At 40.1% G+C, this 24,518-nt stretch overlaps 1 protein-coding gene across 2 annotated transcripts; it reads left to right on the forward strand.

The window, feature by feature from the left end:
- Positions 1 to 62: 62 nt before the first annotated feature.
- top2b (DNA topoisomerase II beta) lies at positions 63 to 23,357 on the forward strand. 2 transcript variants are annotated; one of them, XM_044336023.1, is made up of 36 exons: positions 63 to 524; positions 2,360 to 2,524; positions 4,619 to 4,709; positions 6,622 to 6,685; positions 7,716 to 7,861; positions 7,971 to 8,068; positions 8,474 to 8,686; positions 9,396 to 9,569; positions 9,668 to 9,769; positions 9,859 to 9,996; positions 10,113 to 10,251; positions 11,157 to 11,314; positions 11,674 to 11,799; positions 11,891 to 12,001; positions 12,208 to 12,313; positions 12,971 to 13,080; positions 14,128 to 14,220; positions 14,454 to 14,568; positions 14,778 to 14,899; positions 15,069 to 15,217; positions 15,380 to 15,611; positions 16,004 to 16,138; positions 16,259 to 16,459; positions 16,570 to 16,765; positions 16,859 to 16,950; positions 17,905 to 18,060; positions 18,283 to 18,366; positions 19,225 to 19,419; positions 19,506 to 19,632; positions 20,014 to 20,172; positions 21,048 to 21,258; positions 21,389 to 21,471; positions 21,752 to 21,847; positions 22,308 to 22,439; positions 22,527 to 22,612; positions 22,873 to 23,357. In XM_044336023.1, the coding sequence occupies exons 1-36, from the start codon at positions 483 to 485 to the stop codon at positions 23,035 to 23,037; spliced, it is 4,812 nt and encodes a 1,603-aa protein (XP_044191958.1). In that variant the 5' UTR covers positions 63 to 482; the 3' UTR covers positions 23,038 to 23,357. The 2 variants fall into 2 exon arrangements, with proteins under 2 accessions (XP_044191958.1, XP_044191959.1); XM_044336024.1 differs by lacking the exons at positions 63 to 524; positions 2,360 to 2,524; positions 4,619 to 4,709; positions 6,622 to 6,685 and adding an exon at positions 8,178 to 8,202 and having other exon boundaries at positions 7,743 to 7,861.
- The last annotated feature ends 1,161 nt before the right edge of the window (positions 23,358 to 24,518 follow it).

The raw sequence follows: 24,518 nt of genomic DNA on the forward strand, positions 1-24,518 counted from the left end.
CGAGACGATTCGCCGTCTATCTTGCAGATGGCGGAGCCGGACAGCGGGTGCTGCCGTTAGCTAATATTCGTTTTATTTCTAAATGAAAAGTATTTTTGTTTTTGGAGAATTTCAGTTAAACAACTCTTTTATTCTGTTCAGTTTTCACATGAAATTGTAAGCGTATATAACGTGCGCGTTTTGTACAGTATTTATTGTGCAGCAAGTAGCCCTGTTAGCATCTTTGTTGGAAGTTTAGGCCTACTGTGCCTCCGCTTGTCGATTTTAACAAAAGCCGCGATACGCTCCCTTCTTCTGTGCTTGTTTTGATACCTTCAAAGGACTATCTTTTAAAGCAAACGGGAGAAAGAACATGGGAGGTAAGGAGGTTTTGGTGGCTTACAGCAACTAAGACATTTGTTATGTGGACGGACATTTAATATCGCTGGAATTGAAGACATTTTACGAGCAACATCACAAAAAAATTGAGATCACAAAGGAAGATGTCCAACGGCGCAGCAGGAAGCGGGGGTCTGGCTTGGATGGTAAGTTTGTTTGCTGTACAACTATCTCACTTATATTTTTATAAGCTCAACTGTGCATTTGTAATTCGTAACCTAAGTGTATTGTTCACCGTAGCAAGCGTTTAAATCCCTCGCAAGTCCATTACAGTGGCTGTTCTCTCCATTCATACGGTTGTTAAAGAGCCAGCTACAGTCTCCATTTAAATCCTGACCGGGTCACAAAGGCCGGCGCCCGGACGCAGGAACACAGAAGACTTTTTCAAAAACAAAGATAAGAACAATAACTGATAGGTGCAGAGTTATAAATAATCTGTTGTCTCGGGACAAAGACGGCAACCTTAACATTGCTGCAGCCTGAGGTTTAACGTTACGCATTCAAACCGAAGTTGGGGACTAAACGTAGAAAACTAAAACATGTAAAGTGACCCTACGGCTTAACTTAGAACAATCATTGGTGGTTTATGACAGCATAAATACTATTAATGGAGCAAAGGTCATCTCAGTGAACCTCTTGATTTGGTATTTCCTAAACGCAGTGTTTACCTGTTAGGGACATTAGGAGTGAACTGTGTTAAAACGCGCTGGATGAGTTAGTAGATCACTTTAAAGCGAATTAACTTCTAGTTTGTTAACTTGTGCAAGTCTAGAAGTGTGCTGTTGATTAAAACCAGTGAGCAGGGATTTCCAATGGCGTAGGGCAGACTCCTCATACCGCGGTAGTAAACAGTTGTCAGCCCTCCCACTCACACACACAGAAACACACAAAGGCATCCTCAGAGTCAGAGACCGAGCACTGTAACTTTCTAGTCTGGTTGCATTTATAGTCCGTTGCAGCATTAACTTGGCCTTGAATGCCAGATTTTGTGTCATGGCTGCATCGGGTAATAATAACACATTTACACACCATAGTGTCCTTACCAGCACCCTTTTTAGAAACACATACATGTGAATGAACACTGAAGCTATTGGTTATTTATAACAAGGTGACTGTAACAAGACACACAAATATACTACCAGTAATTAGCTACATAAAAATACTGTAATGCAAGGAGATAGTGATATCTCTTTCATACAGCAGGCATATATGTATACTTCCATATACTGTAGGTACAGTACTATCAATATATGCTGTGTAATGGGGTAGGGAAGAAAATATGTGAAACATGCCAGTGGGAATTTAAGCATTTTTAGTTTTGGCAACTCAAACCTGATTTTATTTTGAAAATGTTAACTTAAAGGTTTCAACTTCATATATGTTTCTATAACTTTTGCCACACAATTTAACATCACAAAGGCTGAGCTTGAGTCTCCACATTAAATATTGTCATGTGTTGGATTTAAACTCGAGTTCAATCATCATAACTAAACTGTTAATTTATGATTTCAGAGATGTTTACGTTTGTATCTACAATTCATAAGTGAACATGTTTCTTTCTGTCTTCATGACAAATAAATACTTGCAAGTATTTCCTTTTAATTCTTGTTATTCCCGCTAGCTTCATTGGAATATTTCAAAAATTTAAAATGTTATTGTATGTTCACCAACTTGCGCAAATATTACTGTTGCTGTTATTACTGCTTTAAATAGAGCGATACAAGGTTTAAAGCTCACCTCATTATAGGCACAACTTGAGTCACCTCTACTGTCTAGTTATAATGACTGGAGTTTGTATCCGTTGATTATCTGCCACCAAAATGACAAAGCCACAGATAAAGGATTAGGGCGCTCTCCTCGTGGTGGTGAGCACTGATAATCTGCTATCAACAACCCACCCAGCTCAGTCATTTTCTCTCAGCTCCTGGGGTTTTATCGGAGTTATGTGTATATTAATAACATAAACAATCTTGTCAAACAGGAGGCAGCGAATGGCAGGGGTGATTCCGGCAAGATGGAAGGGTCCAAGAAAGACAAGGCGGGCTCCAAGTTGTCTGTGGAGAGAGTGTACCAGAAGAAGACCCAGCTAGAGCACATCCTTCTCCGTCCAGACACATATATCGGCACTGTGGAGCCCATCACCCAGGTGAGTCCAGAGCATGGTTGTCTACAAGTTCTCAGTTTTAGACTCATCTCGGAACCTCGGGGTATGAATGCAGGTATGCAGGTTAACAGGCAGCAGTAGAGAAGCCTTTTAAAGGGAAATTTCAGTATTTTTCAACCTGGACCCTTTTTTCCCCATCATTTCCCATTTTGAAATGAGTCCAGTATTGAGTGAGAGCGCTGCAGCCGCAAAACAGGCTGCCATGTAATCTGATGGGACAATAACACGCTGTCAATGTACGCCCACTAAAAGTGCTTGTTTTTCTCTCTGACAGGCTCAGATTGTTATTATAAGTGTCTTAACAACATTATGAAAAGGACCATACAGAGAAATAAAACCTTTTTCTTTACCTTTCACTTGATCTGGTCGGTTTGTTGTCGTGTCTAACAAGCTCAAGGAGAAGTCTTGTGAGATGTCGCAAGAGTTGAGTTGTTGATGAAATCAGCTAAATATTCAGCCATGACTTTGAAAATCTTTTAGTTACACTAAGCTACGCTTTCTGTACTCCAACACAACAAACTCCTCCCGGCATTCCTCTCTCTCTCTCCAACTCTGTCATGGCTGAATATTTAGCTGCTTTCAACAACAACTCAACCTGACACAAAGAGATGGGAAAATAGGCTCCAGGTTGAAAAATACCATAGTAAGCTACACTCCAGTGTTGATTAAAGCTGCAAAACTGAAAATCAGTTAATCACACATGTGCATTTTAGTCGAACCTGAAGTATAAATTGCTGCACTTCACACAACTGACATCTTTAAAGATTTAAAGGATCAAAATCAATGTCTTTTTTTATTCCACGTGCAGTTTATCAGATTTCACACAGCTCTGTCTGGAGCCACAAAATGAGTCATACAACTTTTTTTCACATCTACAGTAGTACTCCCCAACACCTGAAAACACTTTTATGTGTAAAATTCATGGAGATAGAAGGCAGAGCATACTGCCCTATTTTGGTGTGAAAGCTCTGATCTGGATTTCACCTTCTGTTGAAAACACATCCTGGGTTATAACAAAATAAAATACATTTTTTACTGACAAATATTCAAAATCATTTTGACAGTTCACTGAAAGAAACTAATGTCTGGTCACTTCTGTAATAAAATGCTTTCTGTCCTCCAAACCCGTGGCTTTGATATATCACAGCAGCTGGGTGTGTTGCTAGTAGATAGACACAAGACACAAGACGGGCAAAAGCCACAGACTTTGTGCAAACATCTGGATATTGGTCTGACACCTGAAATGGAGAACTACTTTCCCTCCAAACCAAGGAGGAGATCACGAGACAGCGAAGCAGTATGTTGTAGTAAACAAACTCGACGCGTAACTTCCTGCTTTGCCTCGTTTCACATGTTTAAATATAGCGTGAGCGTTGCAGCTCTGTGTGAACAAACGCAACACGGAACTCCTTCAAAACAGAAACCCAGAAAGCTGTCAGTCATCCAGTACAGTCACACACATTCTTCTCTGATGTCTTTCTATGTTCACATACCTTACTTTGTTTGAAGATTGAATGTGTTCATTTTGTTTAATAATGTTTCTTTTTATATTAATACTTTATAAATACAAATAATACTGTATAAAAGCAGCACTATATCCCATCTAACGGCTAACTGTAAAGACACAATATGTCATATTAGTGATGTGGTGACTCAGACCAAATTACAAGTGAAAAATGTAATTAAAAAAAATAATCAGCGGAAATTTTATAATTAAACTTTTAAGTAATTTATCATTGAAAATATTAAATACATGTTTGTTTCAGCTTCTGTAAAGAGACTTATTGTTTTACGTTTTCAATTAAATTATTAATTAAAAGAATAATAGACTAATCACACAATGATTGTTTGTTGCATCCCTACTTCAACCATATATAATTAATATCAGCCATCAACAATCTACACTAGCCTTTAAAGTTGTGAATCTATTAGTGCTAACATGCTGACACATGTCTGATCATTTGCATACTCTAGCAAATGATCTCTAGCTTTTGTTGTTTTGACAGCTGAATCATTTATGAATGCGTTTTACATCCTTTTTAAAAAATGACTTGTATCTTTTTTTTTTTCCTTCAGCAAATGTGGGTTTTTGATGAAGAGGTGGGAATGAACCAGAGAGAAATCACCTACGTCCCAGGACTTTACAAGATCTTTGATGAAATTCTTGGTGAGCAAATCCACAGCATTCTTCTGACTTTGACACTGTAATGCGCGCAGTTAATATAAAGGTTCATTTGTCATATATGATTGTCACTCCATAACTGTGATATTCAGTGCTTATCATCAGTACAGAATCACAGCGTGCTGGTGGGCACTGTTCAGTGGCATTGATCTAGGACTGTATTTGGAGATTAGTTTCCCTCTGTGATTTCATCTTTGTATGCAGTCTCAATAGAGACATTTGTGAAAAGTAGACTGAGAAATCATTTCAGAAGTCGCAGCAGCTCACGGTCAAAGCAGCAGTGCAGAAGTTTGCTCAGTCAGCTTTCCTCTGCTAAATAAAGGTTAATAAAGAAGTTGTACGCTCTATCTGCTCCGCATTAGTTTTAATGACTCAGTTAAAATGTGGGAGTGATGTCGCGCATGAGGTTTCTGTTAGGAAAGTGCACCATTGTAATGATGCCGCTCACCACATGGGAGTGTTGTTGATGATTGCATTCATCTCCGCACACTTGGCCCTCTTAGCCCGTGTGTTTACGGAGGTGTTTGATTGATGACACTATTTCATTGTCTGGATATTATCTCTGTGTCCATGTAATTATACAAGAGGTACCCGGCAGGAGCAGGATATTTTAAGGCAGAATCACTCTCAGCAACAAGAGAAGCTACATTTTTGTGTGAAATTCAAATGTTTGTGTCACTGAATTAAACCAACATGACTTATTCAATAGTTTTAATGTCCATGTTGGATGTGTTTCATCCAGATTCAGATATTGATAGTGTTGTTTTTGTTAGCAGTGAAGTGACCTCCTGTTGTTTTTCCATCATAAATATTTCCCTCACAGTGTCCCTCCAAAACTGAACCTCCCACACGTTTTTAGTTATTGCCTAATATCTTACTATCATTAGGTATGTCATAATATGAACCCTGCAAGGTTGACCATACTCTCAAAACTATCAGTTTGTCACATGACCAGAAAATGTGGGAAAAATGAGTAGTCATGTGCACACGAAGGCTGCAACTAATGCTTATTATATCATTATGAATTGATCTGTTGATTATAGCAGCAGAAATGTATTTTAGCTTGATGAATGACTGACTTAAATTTAATCCATTATAAGTTCATGTGATATGTAATTAAAACGATTAAATATATGAGCATGAAAATTCATTTTTGACCTTGGAAATAGTAGTTTGACATAGTAATATTGATTCAAGGGTTTTCCCAGAGCTTTCAACTGCTCACGGTCTTCATCAGCACTTCATCTACTCGTAGATTCAGCTGAAAGCTCTGGAAGACCTTGAATTTAGTTACTTTTGTCAAAGAGTCAAATATAGCTTGTTTTCATACTATACAGGACTGTATGAAAATAAAGATTATACAGGTGACATTTAAAGCCTCAACACAGCCACAGTCCACCTACACAGGAGCTCCTCTCTGGACTGTGTGGGCGTGTGCAGATGAGGGTTGTTTGACAGCTCATTTACTCTCCTGTTGGTTTTGTTGAACCTGTTTGGTCGTTCTTATTAATACATACTGGAGATCCAATCAGCCCTGATTGAAAACACCTGTGTGGATTTGGAGGGCCTTTAAATGCATTATGCTGTAAGCAGTAATGTTTCATACGTCTGTTTGATTCATCTTTCTTTATTCACGTGTGAAATTATTATTATTAATCATTATTGTTTTTACTTCAGTCCAATACTGAAACACTTCTAGGTCAGTAGATGGACAACAGTTTTTCAACTTGGTTAATTCTTTAAGTCATTTTCAAGCAGAAATTCCAAATATTTGCTGGTTCCAGTTTCTCCAACATGAGGACTTGCTCATTGTGATTTCAATATCTTTGAGTTTTGGATGAAACATGCAATTTGAAAGATGATTTCTGATATTTTCTTGTTATTTTTTTTCCTTCAGTCAACGCAGCAGATAACAAACAAAGGGACAAAAACATGACTGCCATTAAGATCACCATTGACCCGTGAGTACATTGTTCCTTGTTTATTAAGTAGAGTGTTTACTTCACACTTCCACATGTTGGGTTTTGATTAGAAGTTGATCATTTCTTCTTTTTTTTTTTGTATTTTGAGCTTGTGACATGCTCAGACAGCTCCTAGCGGAAGGACGTAGCTTTCTTTCTGAAGCTGTGTGTTTCCTCCATGCCGTGGATATTAACAGGGCTTGTGAATGCATGCAGTAGATGAAGGATGTTCGAGACATAGATCCAGGCAACACTACAGTATAATGAGCCTCTGCTGAAATGCACCGAGCTCTTGTTTTATATGCGGTTCACCTCTAGCCTGCCAACTGCATCCACATCTGACTACTTAAGCAGCAGCGTGTCCTTCAGCTGAGCTGCTCCTCTCTCTAATGTCCCCTGCTGTATAAATGATACCATTAGCCTTGGCACATAAAGTCTCTGCTGCTAATGTGCTTTATAGAGATGTTAATGCTGCTCTCCAGAGATCCCTCAGCCTGCATGTGGTTGAGCTTATTCAGTCACCACAAAGTAAACTGCATCATATTTTATCAGATGTGGGGGTCACTGACAGATGTCATTTCAAAAAAAACAAGACGTCTTAACACCCCCTTAGTAGTATTATACAGCTGGGAAATCAAAAAAACAAGGTTATATAAATGAATCTACTTGATAAATATTTGTAGGTCCTGACTGGTTTTCTGTCGTTCTTTGGCTGGTTTGACTGGTATTGGTTACTGCATTATATGTGGTATTAAAAGGGTCTTAAAAAGTCTTACATTTACTTTAGTGAGCAGTGCAGAAACCCTGACGTAGGAATTGGAAAGTGTTTTTTAGTAAAACACACTTTTACCAGCTTTTAAAAGTTGATAGTTTTCATTTGTCAGTGCTAGAGCCTCATTTCAATTGATGCCAAAGAAGTATGGAGGTTCAGCACTCAGCCCTTCACATATATATATATATATATATCAGACTGTCTGTGTTCATATAACCTGTATCACTGATTCATTCCTCTCTACTCCGTCCCCACCAGTGAGTCCAACACCATCTCTATCTGGAACAACGGTAAAGGAATCCCGGTGGTTGAGCACAAGGACGAGAAGATGTACGTCCCGGCTCTCATTTTCGGCCATCTGCTCACCTCCAGCAACTACGACGATGATGAGAAAAAGGTCACAGGTGAGAGGAGCCATCTCAGCGTTTTTTGTTTTTTTTTTTTATCAGTGATGACTGAAATCAGTTCAGAAAGGTGACTGTTGTTGACTGCTAACTGTTTATTTGGCCCCAGGTGGAAGGAACGGATACGGTGCTAAACTCTGCAACATCTTCAGTACCAAGTTCACAGTGGAAACCGCCTGCAAGGAGTACAGACACAGTTTTAAACAGGTGGGGGTTTGTCTACTCTTGATTTAGAATAGGAGATGGTCTTGTTTGTTAGCAAGCTTTTGACTGGTGCCAGTTGATATCTTTGAGTCAAACAATTGCTGTTTTCTAGGGTTTTGACATTGGTCATATCTGAGGTAAGGTTGTGTATATTATCACCATTTGTGGTTGCATCCTTCAGGGTGGTGTGAGCACAGTTAAGTCACCGGGTGTTTCATATCACACTTATTTAAGCCTAAATACACTGGATTGGATGTTCTGAGTTCAAGAGGATCACGGACAAACTCTGCATCAAAGATCATTCATCCACTTGAAGTGATGGAGTAAAAGAATCTAGATATTTATATGAGGATGTTTCAGGCAGCGACAGGTATGTGTGTGTGTTACCGTGTGTTTCACCGCCCTCAGACATGGCAGAACAACATGACCAAGACAGCCGACCCCAAGATCAAGTTCTTCGACGGCGACGACTTCACCTGCGTGACGTTCCAGCCAGATCTCTCCAAGTTCAAGATGGAGAAACTGGACAAGGATATCGTAGCACTTCTTACCCGCAGAGCATATGATGTAGCCGGCTCCTGCAGGGGGGTCAAAGTCACGCTGAACGGGAAAAAGTTACCCGTAAGTCTCAATCTCACCACACGTTTTTTTTTTTTTTTCTCTGTTAACACTGTGTTGAGTGCTTCACATCGCTGATACAGTTATGCAACTTGTCATGAAGTTCAGCTTCACAGACCTGAACCGAAGAGTCACCGTCAGTACAAACAGTTCAAAGCAATACAGAAGTAGATTCTATAAAAGATTAAATAAATATAAAGTTTGAGAAGATAGTTCAGTTTATGCTACTGAGCAGTGTGGGAGTTACTGGATAAATCAGCATAACGGATCTTAACGTGTGTTTTTAGTGGAACATCATTCTAGTTAAACTGTGGTTGTAAATTCAAAGATCTGAATACATCTCTATATGTGTCAGGTTTCATGAGAATTGTACAAATGATGAAATAATGATGAAGAGCTCTTCTTTTGATCTTTCATCAGTGTTTCAGTTTCTCTATCCATAATAATACCGATGTATTCACCAGCTGCTCTGTGCTCTAACATAGACAGACACTACAACGATGATATTTAATATAATAGCAGCTACTAACGAATCCTTACATTTTCTTAAATTGATCTTAAGTAATTTATAACAAATTTTCTGTCCCAAACAGCTGTGGTCCATGACTTATGACAGGCCTGAGAGCAGCTGTGATTTCTTTTTTTTTTTTAAATGATGCAGGTGAATACTGATATTGAACCTAACTCGCGTCTCTCCTTCCTGTCATGAAAGGTTACTGGGTTCCGCAGCTACGTGGATCTATATGTGAAGGACAAACTGGACGAGACGGGCGTGGCCCTGAAGGTGGTGAACGAAACTGTAAATGAACGGTGGGAGGTTTGCCTCACCATGAGCGAGAAAGGATTCCAACAGATCAGCTTTGTTAACAGCATCGCCACCACCAAGGTATCTGAAGCAGCAGTGATAGACTGTGTGTTTAAAAAAAAAAAATAATAATCTGTGATTAAAATGTGTTTCTAACACTGAGGTTGTGTATGTTTCAGGGTGGCAGACACATCGACTATGTGGTGGATCAGATAGTTGCCAAACTTATCGAAGTGGTGAAGAAGAAGAACAAGGCAGGAGTGTCAGTCAAACCTTTCCAGGTGGAGTAATGAATGATTTTGAGTTACTTTTCAGGTTATTGTGCACATGTGTTGCAAGCTGACTCACTTTCCTCTCGTTTGTACTTCAGGTGAAAAACCACATCTGGGTGTTTGTGAACGCGCTGATTGAGAATCCCAGCTTTGACTCCCAGACCAAGGAGAACATGACACTACAGACCAAGAGCTTTGGGTCCAAGTGCCTTCTGTCAGACAAGTTCGTCCGGGCTGTAAGGACCCTTCTCGTTTAATTTGAACCCCCCCCTCTCTGTTTTTTTTTTCGTTTCATCTGTTCTCATGTAAAATAGCTGGGCATCAAAGGTTTTTGTCTCTTTGTCACCCACAGGCAACCAATTGCGGGATTGTGGAGAGTATACTCAACTGGGTGAAGTTCAAAGCTCAGACACAGCTGAATAAAAAGTGCTCATCTGTGAAGCACAGCAAGATCAAAGGCATCCCCAAGCTAGATGACGCCAACGATGCTGGTGCGTCAACAGTGTGATTATGTATCGAGTAGAAGAATGTGTTCTAATGAATGTCCACCACAGATGGCACCGCAGGAGCTGTTTCCCCTTAAACCAAATCATAAAAGCTGATGTGCAGTGGAAAGGGAGGTTTAAAGAGGACATCAAGTATTGCTCAGAAGGGATTATAAGACTTCATGAGGGCATTATCTGCACATTATAAGTCTTACTTCAAACAGTGCATAATATTGGCCTAATAAACACTAAAGATGTTAGGGGTTGGATATAGAATATACTATAAATCTCAAATGCTTTCTCATTTCTAATTTCCCGTTTTAATTTTTCCTATTGAAAAACTGATGTTTTTGTTTGCTGTAGATTCAAACTCAAAACTTCCTTCATGCTCACTGCTCTGCTGCTCTGAATTTCAGAAATATTTAATTAAATTAAACATCAACAAAGATTGATCAGACTAATTACAGAAATACCAATTATTGGTTAAATGGTTCTACTTTGCTGTTTTTTGTTCGGGTCTTTTTAGTTTAGTTTTTTTGCTGTTAAGTAGAGGTGTGTTAAATTTCACTGACAGTAGCTTATGTTTTTTTCACATTAAAAGGCTTACTGGCCTTCCCTTTCCTGATAGGCTTTTAATGTGAAATTTGCAGGAAGTGTTGAGTAATTATCATAGCTTAACTGGATGAAAAAACTTCAAAGTAGAAGAGATTGGAATTATTGAATGAAAACTATTTCAGCTTTTTACCCAGGTCTTATTTGTTAGTGGGAATCATCATTTCGATACTGGCTTTTATTTGAGAATGATTTTATTTTTATTTTTGGATCAAAGCCACAACAAGTCATTTTATTTCTCTTCAAGACTGTACAAGAACACACATGAGTAAGTTATCTTCTCTATATCCTTGTCCTAGGTGGCAAACACTCCTCTGAATGCACACTCATCCTCACTGAGGGAGACTCAGCCAAGTCTCTGGCCGTCTCTGGACTGGGAGTCATCGGGCGAGATCGCTACGGAGTGTTCCCGCTGAGAGGCAAGATCCTCAACGTGCGAGAGGCAACACACAAACAAGTGAGCAGCTCAATATCAGTGAAATTTCTCCCACAACAAATGTGTTACAAACAGCGGTAGTGAGTACCTAACCTGCACATGGTGGACAAAATAACAGAAACACCACATAAAAATGCAGTATTAGGACTTTGTAATAATGAAATTAAGGTCGGAGACAACTGAAAAGGTGAGTAATGGTAAGTTAAGTGTGTCTGAGCTATAAAGCTTCTGTCACATTAGTGTACATGACATGTAAGAAGGTGGAAGGAAAATAAAATGTGGAGTCTGAGAAATGAAAAATATATGAAGTGAAAAAATATTTCTTAATGAAGCTTCAATATTTTCAGTTTGGTATCTAACATTCTCTTTTTTGTCAACAGATCATGGAAAATGCTGAGATTAACAACATCATCAAAATCGTTGGCCTTCAATACAAGAAGAGCTATGAAGACCCAGAGTCTCTGAGGAGCCTGCGCTACGGCAAGATCATGATCATGACAGATCAGGTGACTCGCCTCATGGACACGGTGTCTTCTAGTATCATTTTCTATCCCTTCATTCACTCGTATAGTTCTAACATTTCTCCTCTTGTCCCAGGATCAAGATGGTTCCCATATTAAAGGTCTGCTCATCAACTTCTTCCACCACAACTGGCCGTCCCTGCTCAAACACACATTCCTGGAGGAATTTATCACACCAATTGTCAAAGTAAGACACACACAGATGAATGCTGGCCATTACCATCTCAATACACCCAATAACAAACACCCAGGGCTCTTTGATGACTGTGTACTGCTCTTTTTTAGAGATTATATGCTAGCTAGATAGCATTCCTTATTAATTGTGCAAGATGAAAACTCAACATAAATGTAAAGAAATCCTCAACTTCACTGGTGTGAATTTTTTGTCTGCAGGCGACCAAGAACAAGCAAGAGCTGGCCTTCTACAGCATTCCAGAGTTTGATGAGTGGAAGAAACAGACAGAAAACTATAAAACCTGGCATATAAAGTACTACAAAGGTTTGCTCTTTAAATATATCATAACACACTTCCAAGAAAATGTTTCTAAATTCAAACAAAAGTTCCTTCACTTTTTTGAAAAAAAATTTGGAAAATATTTGATTTAAAAATCTTAATATGGGGGACTTCTGGTGATGCGGACAAAGTAAGAGGGCACCTCGGCCATATATTTCATGTAGTCATGGATTCCCAAAGTTCTCACACTGACTACCAAGGCTGGGAAAATCAAGCTGGAGATGGCGCACCAGCTGTCGGGGTTAGCAAAGAAAGAAACATATACAATTGAGATGAATTGAAACTTTCAGATATCACCTCAACTCAGAAATAAGATGGAGCCAAAGAAGTCGGCTCTGTTAAGTGTAGTAAGGAGGTTGGTAGTTTTATACACTAAGTGCATTGAGGGACATCTGTTGTGGTGTTTTATTGTTTGTGGGTCTATACTATATATTTTGACTTTGGGTATGTGCTCTGGAGGGATCAAGATATAAGTGTTGTGTTTTATTGTGCTCTATCACTAACCTGGCCAAAATACTGTCAGGTGCTGATCTAACTGGCCCCCCAAGCAACCGGTCATACTGTTATAAGACAAATGTGAAATATGTGTATATGTGAATAAGACATGATGAATGCATATCAAATCTTCAATTTATGTCCCAGGTTTGGGTACAAGTACAAGCAAAGAGGCAAAGGAATACTTTGCTGACATGGAGAAGCACCGCATCACATTCAGATACAGCGGAGCAGAGGACGACGCCGCCATCACTCTGGTGAGTTCAATACTCCCAACGCTATACAGTTTTCTGAGGCAGCAGAATTTTGAGAAACACCTTTTGAATATGATGCACTCTAATAAAACATCAGTTCAGTAGAACTGAATCAATACCTGTCTGACACGATGAATTCCACAAAGGCAGGATGTGTGGCCAGGGCCATGTATTGGATTGCAATTTTTCTGGTCACTGAGATTTACTAAGAAAATAGCATCATGCACTGTGAATTTTATTAAGTTTGCAGCTGCAAACTGCATGTAGTCAGCGCCTGATTTAGTAAGGCAGCAACTCATTACGCAGTCAGCTCCTTGACTGACTTCCAGACTCATTATGCAAGTGAAGGAGAGCTCTTGAGTTTTGTGGTGAGATTTGTCTGAGATCACAGCTCAGAAATGAAGTGATAATGTAGTCATCTTGATTACAGAACACTTACTTTGGCAGCAGAAAACTATTACTCCAAATATTAGTGTTAAAATTATGACCTTCTAATTTATAACATACTTCTAATACAAAAGGAGGCAGTGAACACATTATTGGGAAATGCAAAGTAGATGGAGCCCCACACACACACACACACACACACACATACACACACACACACACACTTGTTTGCCTTAATGAAAGAAAGAAAAGTTTAGTTGCAGCCTGCGGTTATTTTTACAGTTCACTGATGTTCAAGTTCAAATTAAATTTTTAAGTTTAATCTACACAAACCAAAACTCTCCGTTCACTAGACATGGTTTGCGTTACAGTGATCAGATATTGTGTTTATTATTTGAAGCCCAATCACTTTATTTTTCTATATTAGTCTGTATTTAATGCATCTTTCTTTGTTTCTGCGCGTGGATAAACTGCCACAAAAGCTGCAGTAAATCTGGTCTTGAGTGTATAATTTTGTCCGTCTGGGGATGCTGCCTTATATCTGAAAAGGGGGCAACTGACAAGCGTAGCATATATGTATGAATTCTTCTTTTTTTTAAGCATGTAAGAGCTGAAATGAGTGAATGGAGGCTGAACTGCAACTTTGTGGTTGTTTTGTTCCAGGCCTTCAGTAAGAAGAAGACAGACGACAGGAAGGAGTGGCTGACAAACTTCATGGAGGACAGGCGTCAAAGGAGGATGCACGGCCTACCAGAGGTTTGTGGCCTTGTTGAAAGTTTAATAAGGCAGTGATGAGAGGAAGAAAGTCAAAATTTGTGTATGAAGATGTTTTGGTTTTGACATGTGCGCTGCTCCCACTGTCAGAATCCTTTAGACCGAGCTTCACAAACTCTGCGATTAGATGGCATGTGATGATTCATGTGGTTTTCCTTAGATACCTTTTTTCAAAATACAAAAAAATCAGTTTCTTCGTTTTTTTTTTTTTTCAGCAATACCTGTATGGAACTCAGGCCAGGCACCTGTCATACAATGACTTCATCAACAAGGAGCTGATTCTGTTTTCCAACTCTGACAATGAGAGATCTATTCCATCTTTGGTTGACGGTTTGTACACACACTCCACATCTGTGAGCTGTTTCATGTTGGACATTCTTCTCCTGAAGCCACAGTGAAGAATCTTTTTAGAAACTAACAACCATTACTATTTTAGACTTTTAGAGGACATGAAGTGAAATGTAGTTTATAGAATGTTCTCATACAGCCCTCCTGAGACAGTCCTCCTCTAATGATGGGATGTGTGTGTGTGTTTGCAGGCTTAAAGCCAGGCCAGAGGAAGGTCCTGTTCACCTGCTTGAAGAGGAACGACAAGAGGGAAGTGAAGGTGGCACAGCTTGCCGGTTCAGTGGCAGAGATGTCTGCTTACCATCATGGAGAGGTACAGTCAACTCATCGCAGTCCTCAGACATGTGACTCCGTGTATTGATTCATCATAACAGATAGAAAGATGAGTAGTTTGCAGGTTAGCTTGAGATTTCTCTCTAACGTTCCCTCCAGTGTTTTCTATTCATTGTTACTGATCACCCACTTCCCATGTGTCCATGCAGCAAGCTCTGATGATGACCATCGTGAACTTGGCTCAGAACTTTGTGGGCAGCAACAACGTGAACATCCTGCAGCCACTGGGTCAGTTTGGTACTCGTATCAATGGAGGCAAAGATGCTGCCAGTCCTCGTTATATCTTCACCATGCTCAGGTAAATAATGACTGTTGGATTCCTTTTGTTTATTCCAGTTGATGATACCAGTGTTTATAATCTTTAAATCTGAATATCCTTACAGATTTTTACAGAACTTGAATTTGAATTTCTGAGTGCTGGAAATGGCGAGTCCCATAATGGCGGTTTCTTTTCCCACAGTCCTCTCGCCAAGCTGCTGTTCCCAGCCATGGACTCCAACCTGCTCAAATTCCTGTATGACGACAACCAGAAGGTGGAGCCCGAATGGTACATTCCCATTATTCCAATGGTGCTGGTGAACGGTGCAGAGGGCATTGGGACAGGCTGGGCGTGTAAAATCCCCAACTACGACCCCCGAGAGATCGTCAACAACATCAACCGGATGCTCAAACACCAGGACCCCCTGCCAATGGTAAACAGTCAGAGGACTCAGAGCATGAAGAAGAAACATTAGTCTGTGTCAGGTTGTTGTTAACACTGCAAGTACTTTAGTTGACACTTCCCTCTTTTCTGATTGGCCATAGGTAGGGTTGGTCAAGATGATAATATATTTACCTTCAGTATAACACAATAGAAACTTGACAAAACCTGACAAAAGAACTTTCATGGTCAAAAGACATAAAAGATGGAATGTTTCAATGTAACATGAATAGATAAATAGATCAATTAAAGCCAAAAGGGAAGGTGGAAAAAGGAATCAGATAAAGCGGATGAAACCAGAAGACTAAATCTTAACATCAAAGTTTGACTTTGTTAATTCTTTCACTCAGTTTTTCTCCTTGTGTAACTTTTGTCCCCAAACAGCTTCCCAGATACAAAAACTTCAAAGGGCTGATCCATGAACTGGGTCAGAACCAGTACCTGGTCAGCGGAGAGGTGTCGGTCATCGACAAAAACACCATTGAGATCACAGAGCTGCCTGTTCGGACATGGACACAGGTACACTTCAGCTCCCCTTGTCTTACCTCTCTGGTTAAACTTAACTGGCCTCCAGAGAAAGAACTGTTATTTTGGGAACTGGTGTTAGGTTTAACTGTGGTTCTTATCTCTTGTTTACAGGCCTATAAGGAGTCTGTGCTGGAGCCCATGCTACAGGGCAGCGACAAAACACCAGCGCTCATCAACGATTATAAGGAATACCACACAGATAGCACAGTCAAGTTTGTGGTTCGCATGTCTGAGGAGAAACTAGCCCAGGCTGAAGCAGCTGGTCTCCACAAAGTCTTCAAGCTGCAGTCCAGCCTCACCTGCAACTCCATGGTAAACTCTGATTTTAACCTCAAGTGAGACATAAATAATGGGGAAGTGTTTTGTGTCCTGACATATAGATGGTGTCTAGTTGGTTGATTTTTAACCCTTTTCATCCTCAGGTGCTGTTCGACCAGATGGGATGTCTGAAGAGATACGATTCAGTCCAGGACATCCTTAAAGAGTTCTTCGAGCTCCGCCTGCACTACTACAAACTGAGGAAGGACTGGTTACTGGGCAGTCTGGGAGCTGAGGCATCCAAACTTTCCAACCAGGCTCGCTTTGTACTGGAGAAGATCGAAGGAAAAATAACGATCGGTAAGAACGCTGAAAATACTTGAAAAATCACCTCAAGTATAAACCGCTTGTGTAACAGCGAGTGGTTGACTTGTTCTCTTTGTGTCTTAACAGAGAACAAATCCAAACGTGAACTGATCCGCATGCTGGTCCAGAAAGGCTACGAGTCTGACCCTGTAGCTGCCTGGTCCAAGGCTCAGGAGAAGGTACACTTATCCATACTCCATCAACTATAATACATTAACTGGTTGGACAATACATATTGCAATAAACACGGAAATAGCTCTAGTTGTAGTTGAGACGACTACAACAAACATAACAACAGTAACCACAAATTAACTACAGAATCTGTATCGACCATGACAACCATTATTTTGATAAAGAACAACAATTACAGCGTTTCCACTACAGGAACTTTCCCAGAGGTCCAAGACTTCTAAATCTTTATTTTGATCAGAGAAACCGTGGACTAAATTTAGTCCCTGTTCAGTAGTTCCAGGTGGTAAAAAAAAAAAAAAAAAAGTCCTTTCTTCAGGGGCAGAACTTTCTGATAACAATAAAACAACTCTGTTTTAGTCTCCTTTTCCTCCTCTGCATATTGCATATCTCCTTTTGATTCTTTATAACATCAATTGAAACATCACAACAATAAATACAAAGAACAACCTTTTTGCTCATGTGCAAAAGTTCAAACACTGCCATTGTTTTTTCATTCATTCATCATTATGGGTCTAATTTGCCTAATCTGCACGATTCTCCAGATGTCCACTTGGTGGGCAAGTGAAGTAAGTAAAGTGAAGCAAGCAAGCATGGTCGCTCCAGCTGTAGGCTTTTTAATGACTTATCCACTACATCTAGCTTTATAAAAAAAAAAAAAACAGTGGAAACACATGGAAGAAGGTAATGCCAGAACCTTGCAAGATCCTTAAAAGTTCAGGTTATAGGAAGTTCCAGGTTCTGGGTTGTTAAGTTCCTGAGTGGAAAAGAGCTGTTGACTATTATCGTAATCTTTGCAATAACTATTAACAAACACAGTACACAGTGGATTAATCCTGGCAGCGTTTCTGTAAAATCACATGAATCCTGGCTGAAGCTGTATGAGGTACCATGAGCTAGGTTTTCTGTTGTATGACGGGATGTTTTTTTTTTTTCTCCGACAGGCTCAAGAAGAAGATTACCATGACGGAAACGACAGTGACAGCTCAGTGGACTCGGGCTCCTCATCTGGACCAAACTTCAACTACATCCTCAGCATGCCTCTGTGGTGCCTGACGAAAGAGAAGGTGGAGGAGCTGCTCAAACAGAGGGACCATAAGGTATTAATCACAGCACATCAGTCACATGTTCATTTCATCTGCCTGTCACAGGACTTTGTGGTGTTTTTGGGGTTTTGATCAAATTATCACAAGTTACCCAAATGGAAATCAGAATCCAGCTGCAACAGTGTTGAGTGCTTTCTCAGGTCCAGGAGCACAGTTCATAGTGTATGGAAAGTAGACGTGTGTTCATTAACGATGTAATTGTGTGCTGATGTGCAGAGAGGAGAGCTGAATGATCTACAGAAGAAATCCTCAGAGGATCTGTGGAAGGAGGACTTGGCAGTGTTCATCGAGGAGCTGGATGTAAGTGAACAGAACACACGTCATCATTTAGTCTTTCATTGTCTTCTCAGTTCACAACAACGCTGGCTCAACTATGGAAGAGGGTTGATAGCTTACTTTAAGGGTTTGATGTGTTTTAATTCAGTTAGCGTCTCATTAACTAATGTCAAATACAAATTGAACCTTTTTCATATCAAAGAAATAAAATCACCCAATTTTAGTTCTTATCAGGGTTCTAGTCTGTCAAAGTCTGTCAAAGCAGTCACTCAACATATTTTGCCCAATATATTAGTAAGTAAAATAAATGTGACTCTCCCCACTTGTAGATACAAATTCTCAAATAGTGCTGGGAGCCTTTATTTAGCTCAACTGCAGATGAAACCAGGTTTTTATTTGAGACAGCTTATTCAGGGGCCTTTTACATGTTTTTTTCCCATTGGATACATACTGTATATTTTATTGTATCACAGCTAGAAGCCTCCCTTTTTCCAATCTGCTCACATTTTAAGTTTTACTGTCACTTTCTCATTTTTAGCAGAAAGGCAGTTTTTGTTCACTAATTATTTCTGGTTGCTTACATTTTGCTGTTAAAGTTTCTGTCAATTGAACTCAGAACTTCCTGCTAAGATGTTTTACACTGAAAGCCTCCTAATGGCTCAAAGGGCATAATGCATTCCTGGTAGGCTTTTAATTTGAAAAATGTACAGTTTTATTGACTGTAGCTATATTATCAGTGATCGAAAAAAAAGCAAAGTGGAAACAATTGGAATTAGTGAATGAGAATATTAGTATTTGTGTTTAAAAAGAGAAAGTGAGAGCAGCAGAGTGGTGAGTATGTACATCTGTATGGAACTGATGAATACGTGTTTTGTCTGTCAGAACCTGGAGGCCCATGAGCGAGAAGAGCAGAGTTTAGGAAAGGCCATCAAACTGGTGAAGGGTAAAGTGGGCAAACCTAAAGTGAAGAAGATGAACCTCGAGGAGACCATGCCCTCGCCGTTCGGCCGTAGGGTGGATCCTCCGACTCAGCCAATCAAATCTGACGCTGCCAAGAAACTGACCAAAAAGAAGAAGGTAACAACTTCTCATGTAATACCGACATGAAAAGAGCGATGTCAGGAATCGTCAGGGTTGTTACAGGTTGTCTTTTTGCTCCTCAGAGTGACTCCGACCCGGCGGTGAAGTTGGAGTTCGATGAAGAAGGTTTGGGTGGAGAAGGAGGAACAGGAGAAAACTCTGTGGCCAAACCAAAGGCTCCACGTGTTAAGAAGGAGAAGAAAGAACCAGGTCAGTTCTTTGTTCAGCTTCAGCTTCTTCATCTAACATCATAAATTCTTTTTGTCTGCGTCCATCCAAATTGAAACGCATTGAATTAAACGGGAAAGTTCAATGTTTTTCAGCCGCAAACTTTTGCAGGTGGAACATTTTTAGGATTGTTTGTGCAGCTGTGAGAAGTGATGGAGCTGCAATTGTATCAGTAGATGAATAATATATCAGCACAGTCATGTTTCAAACTTCAGCTTTCTAGACATGATACAGTGTTTCTTGTCTGTCTACTGTGTCAGACTGCAAGAAAATGGTAATCCATTATTGAAGAACCAAGGAGCTCCTCAGCGAGAGTACTGACAATAAACTAACAGCCTGGTAATCTTGTTTATTCTGTTGCAGCAACTCCCAGAGTGAGAAAACCTCCAGGACCCAAAGGTACCCCCGCTAAGAAGGTGAAGAAGAGAAATCCCTGGTCTGATGATGAGTCCAAGTCAGACAGTGACCTGGAGAACAGCGAGCCCATCATCCCCAGAGAGACCAAGTCCCAGAGGGCATCAGGTACGGTTCACGTTCACCAAATGTCATTACATTTTGCTATGAATATTCTATATATGTGTGTTGGGTAAAATGTGTCCAGCTGGTGATTATCAAACTAACTTCAGCCTGCTGTTGAACTGGCAGCTGTCTGCTTACGTGGTGACTTTTTTCCTCACACACACTGACTGTTACTGACTGCACTGTGTTCGCTTAGACTCTTTACAACTGCAAACGACTTTGATGTTTTATTTGTTCACGGTGTTGCAACTTGCTTAATCAGATTCCGATGCCAATCGTCTCACAGTCGATGTAATCACTAGACGATGCAGTATGTGGTGAAATGCTTTTTTTTTTTCAAACCACCGCCACACAACTGAAGTTGCCAACTCCTCCACAGAAAAGCCAACAGCAATCTTACACACACATCGTATTTTCTTTAATAGTGGCTGGAGCCTTTATTTACCACAACTACAGAGACATAGACATAATGTAAATACATCAACACCTTCCAATACTTTAAAGATTGTGATATGAAAAATGTTTCCACAGTTAGATTTATACTGGTATCATCATATGATATGATACATCTGTAGTGCCCACACATTTTTTTACATTACATACATTATCTTTGTTGTTTCTCATTCATATGTCCAGATCATTTGATACGAGCCACAGTCAGCTGTTGGTTACACAGTGACTGGCAGCTTTGAGCTCCCCGACTTCAAAAAAATAACGTGCAAACTCAGTCTATGTTTCCTCAGGCTGACGAGCCTCTGTCGGCCTGAATCGTGCAGTCTGATGCAACCGCTCTGCAACACAAGTGATTACTGTACAAGGCATCAGAACCCACAGCAATAATAAAGTGATTTGACACAGACTCTGCTCTTGTCTTTCAGCGTCGAAGCCAAAATATACGTTTGACTTCTCGGAGGAGGAGGAGGCAGACGAAGAGGAGAACGGAGACGACGATGTGGCTTCTTCTCCGGTGAGGTCGTTCAAAGATGACTTCACCGCCTCTGACACCAAGCAGCGCTACAGCGACCATAACGACGAGGACGACGAGGACGACAACGAAGTCTCCTACTCTTCCCCCAAACAAAAGACCACGTAAGACTAAAACCACACGTCAGACACTCATCTCCCCTCCTTCCTGTCATCTCTCTACCGTCTGATATCTAGTAAAATGAAAAAAAAACATGTAATAAAGTTTGAATACATTGTTTATTCTTCCTTCAAGGTCTGCACCAGTAGCAAAAAAGAAAGAGACAACCAGCATCTTCTCGTCCAAGTCAGCCTTCTCTGAAAAGAGCAACGACAGTGGTGAGTGAAGCTCAGTGTTATTTGGTGTCTGATGTTGAGCTAAACGAGTCCTTCTCATTAATGCATTCTCAAATAATCGAGTTTAGTCTTGTGCCGCATTCATTAAACTGATCATTTCCTTCACTTATAGCTGTCAGTGAGCTGCCCTCAGTGTGTCTCTACTAACCTTAGAAACATCAGTGACACACTGTATAAATTTAAACTGATGCATGCTGACATTCTGCACACTGTCAACACTGGCTGGATGCAGCAGGTAAACATTAGCATGTTTGTCTTGTAGATGGGTCCAAATCTGACAGCGACGATGACAACGGCCCAGTGTTCTCCACCTACTCCAGCAGCTCTGCATTTGACAAACTATCGCCAGCAAAGAAAGGTAAAGTCTCACAACATCCACCAGGAGGAGCTCTAATGCAGCCGGCATCATACAATAAGAGCAGCCCGTCCTCATGAGAAAAACAATAGTGTAGGTCTAAAATTCAGGCTGGCAAAAATGACCTGTAGTTACGTTTACACCATCTAGCAGCTGTAGTAATTATGACCTGAGGAAGTGATGCAGTTCAGATGATGTCAGTATAAGGTGACTTGATAAGCTGATTTCTGCCGTATTAGGAGGAGGTGGGTTGGGTGGATGGCTGGATAGTTACATGGCAGAAAGTTTGCTGCAGGAGACCACTGTTCACTTCCTGTTTCCAACCGTGAGTCAGGGCGTTTTTTTTTTTAAAAACTGTGATGTCACAGTGTCGAGGGGAGGAGGTTGAAAGGGATGACTTGTGTCTTTGTGAAGTCATGTTTAAGCAGGTTTTAACGGTCATGTTTTTATATTCGATCTGTAGCAGCTAAGAAGCCCTCTGATGCAGCTCCTAAACCTAAGAAGCCACCAGCACCAAAAGCAAAGAAACCAGATAAATCCATCTGGGACTCCGACTCTGACACTGGGTCCAAGAAGCCAGCACCAGCTCTTAAAGGTAAAGCACAGGATCTGTTTCTTTTTTATAAAAATCACATTGTTAATGGGGAGTTTTTGTTCACTTTTTGTTTTTGTGAACTTGCAGGTAAAGGCAGAGGGAGGAAGAGGAAGGGCTCTGGCTCTGAGGATGAGTACAGTCCAATGAAGAAAACAGCAAAACCTGTCGGCAGAGTGAGTCTTTTTCTAAAGTAAAATTAGAAAAACCTTTTTTAAATCAACCATTGGATCAAAATCAAACTAGAAACTAGAAATCTGACCAGATATTCCAAACTAGCTTTTGATAATCGACAATTTTTGGTACTTTGGTCTTTTCAAAATGTAGGTTCAATCCTCAACCCTGCCTACTATGGACCACATCTTCTAGTGCTGTTTGAATGCAGTCATAATTTGAGTGGTAATTACAATAAAGTGTTTTATTGTTTACTGTGCAGAAGCCTCAAAAACCTCCATCCGATGACGAGGATGACGACAGCAACAGCCTGAGTGCGATGAACGCTCCGTCCCGTGACCGGCCGGGCCGGGCCAAGAGAGATGTCAAATACTTTGACGAGTCAGACAACGAGGAAGAAGACGACGATGACGACATGTTTGATTAAAGCAACTTTCGATCACGTTCAAACACACTCTGCTTGTATGGAAGTTTACTCCTCCTTCTGTGTTCCCACAGACTTTTGTACATTTCCTGTTTCATTTTATTTTCATTAATGGTGATGTTGAATAATTTTTAATGTGTAGTTGTTTTACACTTTTTATTATACATATACAGGTTTCCTTTTTTTATGCTCATTGAAATGTTCTGTATTTGTCCGAAGCGGCTTTTAGAAGTTTAGAACGCTGTGCTTTAGCACATTTTAATTGTTAAAATACTATGTAACTTTTTGAACATGAAGTTGAAAAAAGTAAACAATGAAATGTCTGTGGTTTGCTGGCTTTGGATTCTTTCATAACTGAGCAATATTACACAGAGCAGAACTCACTAGAATTCTAATAAATTCCCTTACACACAGTGAGGTTACGTAGTTAAAGGAACCCTGTGTAGTTTTTCACCACTTGAGGTGCTGTGGAGCAGTGTTTTACAAGCAAGTACCCTGTTTTGTCTGTGTCTGTATCTTAAATCTACCAGCACATGACATATGATCCACAATCCTTCCCCTGATCAACTATTGGTCATGGTGACCCCAATAAGGTAGCAGGGCAGGAGACTGCTGGCTAGCAAATCTATTCCAAAAATCAGCTCAGCGATAGCTTTATGAAGCAGGAAATGCATTCAGCAGCTTTAGAAATTAAATGATTGCTTCCAGATGATGATTATCATCAGGCCAAACACTACCAAGAACAGTAATATGTTTTATTGCCCTGCTAGTTGTCAGTTGGTGTGTCCATCCAACACTTAAATTCAGAGCAAGATATCTTAACAATTACTGACCAGAGTGGTGTTTCAAAAATCCAGACTGCCAGTTAAAGGAATTTGTCTTACTGTCAACAAATCCCATGAAAAGATCAAAACCAAGTATGTCTCAATATTTTCTAGCCTCCCACTCCTGTTTGATGTCACAGCTATTTGTTCTAGCAAATCCTTATTAATGGATGAAAAATGTATAGTGTAATTCTTTAAAAAATACTTAAAAAGGAGGAAATGTAAGGAGCGTGTCATCCAGTGAGCAGAATGGCTCACTGATGTGTTTTTAATACTTTATATAAGTTAACTTTATATATATTTATATAATAAGATGTATCAGGCTGTGGTTGCTCTGCCATTTGTTGTTGGTTTGATCTTTTCATGGGATTTGTTGACAGTAAGAGAAATACAGAATATAGCCAACATTATCCTTTGAGCCAGACTGAGACAACTCAGGCGAATTCTCTGTTCAACTTATTCTGACCTAAAAAACGTAGCCCTTGTGACTGGCCTGATCTTGTCAGGATAGTTTTTGAGTATAGCGTCTCCTCAGACTTAACCAGTGGAACAATATGGGTTTGACTTAAACTTAAAAGTGCCTTATTTCAATGCAACTTCTGTAACTACAGATAAGTTGGCATTACAAACCACCATGAGCACTATGCAGTCACTCTGTTA

This window comes from Thunnus albacares, chromosome 19 (assembly GCF_914725855.1).
Source record: "Thunnus albacares chromosome 19, fThuAlb1.1, whole genome shotgun sequence".
Lineage (NCBI taxonomy): Eukaryota > Metazoa > Chordata > Actinopteri > Scombriformes > Scombridae > Thunnus > Thunnus albacares.

What these genes read in the sequence shown, in the direction of transcription:
- top2b (XM_044336023.1), top strand. Translation starts at nt 483, where the DNA reads ATGTCCAACGGCGCAGCAGGAAGCGGGGGTCTGGCTTGGATG. An exon ending in CTGTTCGGACATGGACACAG is followed by an intron (nt 16,139 to 16,258) that starts GTACACTTCAGC and finishes TCTTGTTTACAG; the next exon opens with GCCTATAAGGAGTCTGTGCT. An exon ending in TCAAACAGAGGGACCATAAG is followed by an intron (nt 18,061 to 18,282) that starts GTATTAATCACA and finishes GCTGATGTGCAG; the next exon opens with AGAGGAGAGCTGAATGATCT.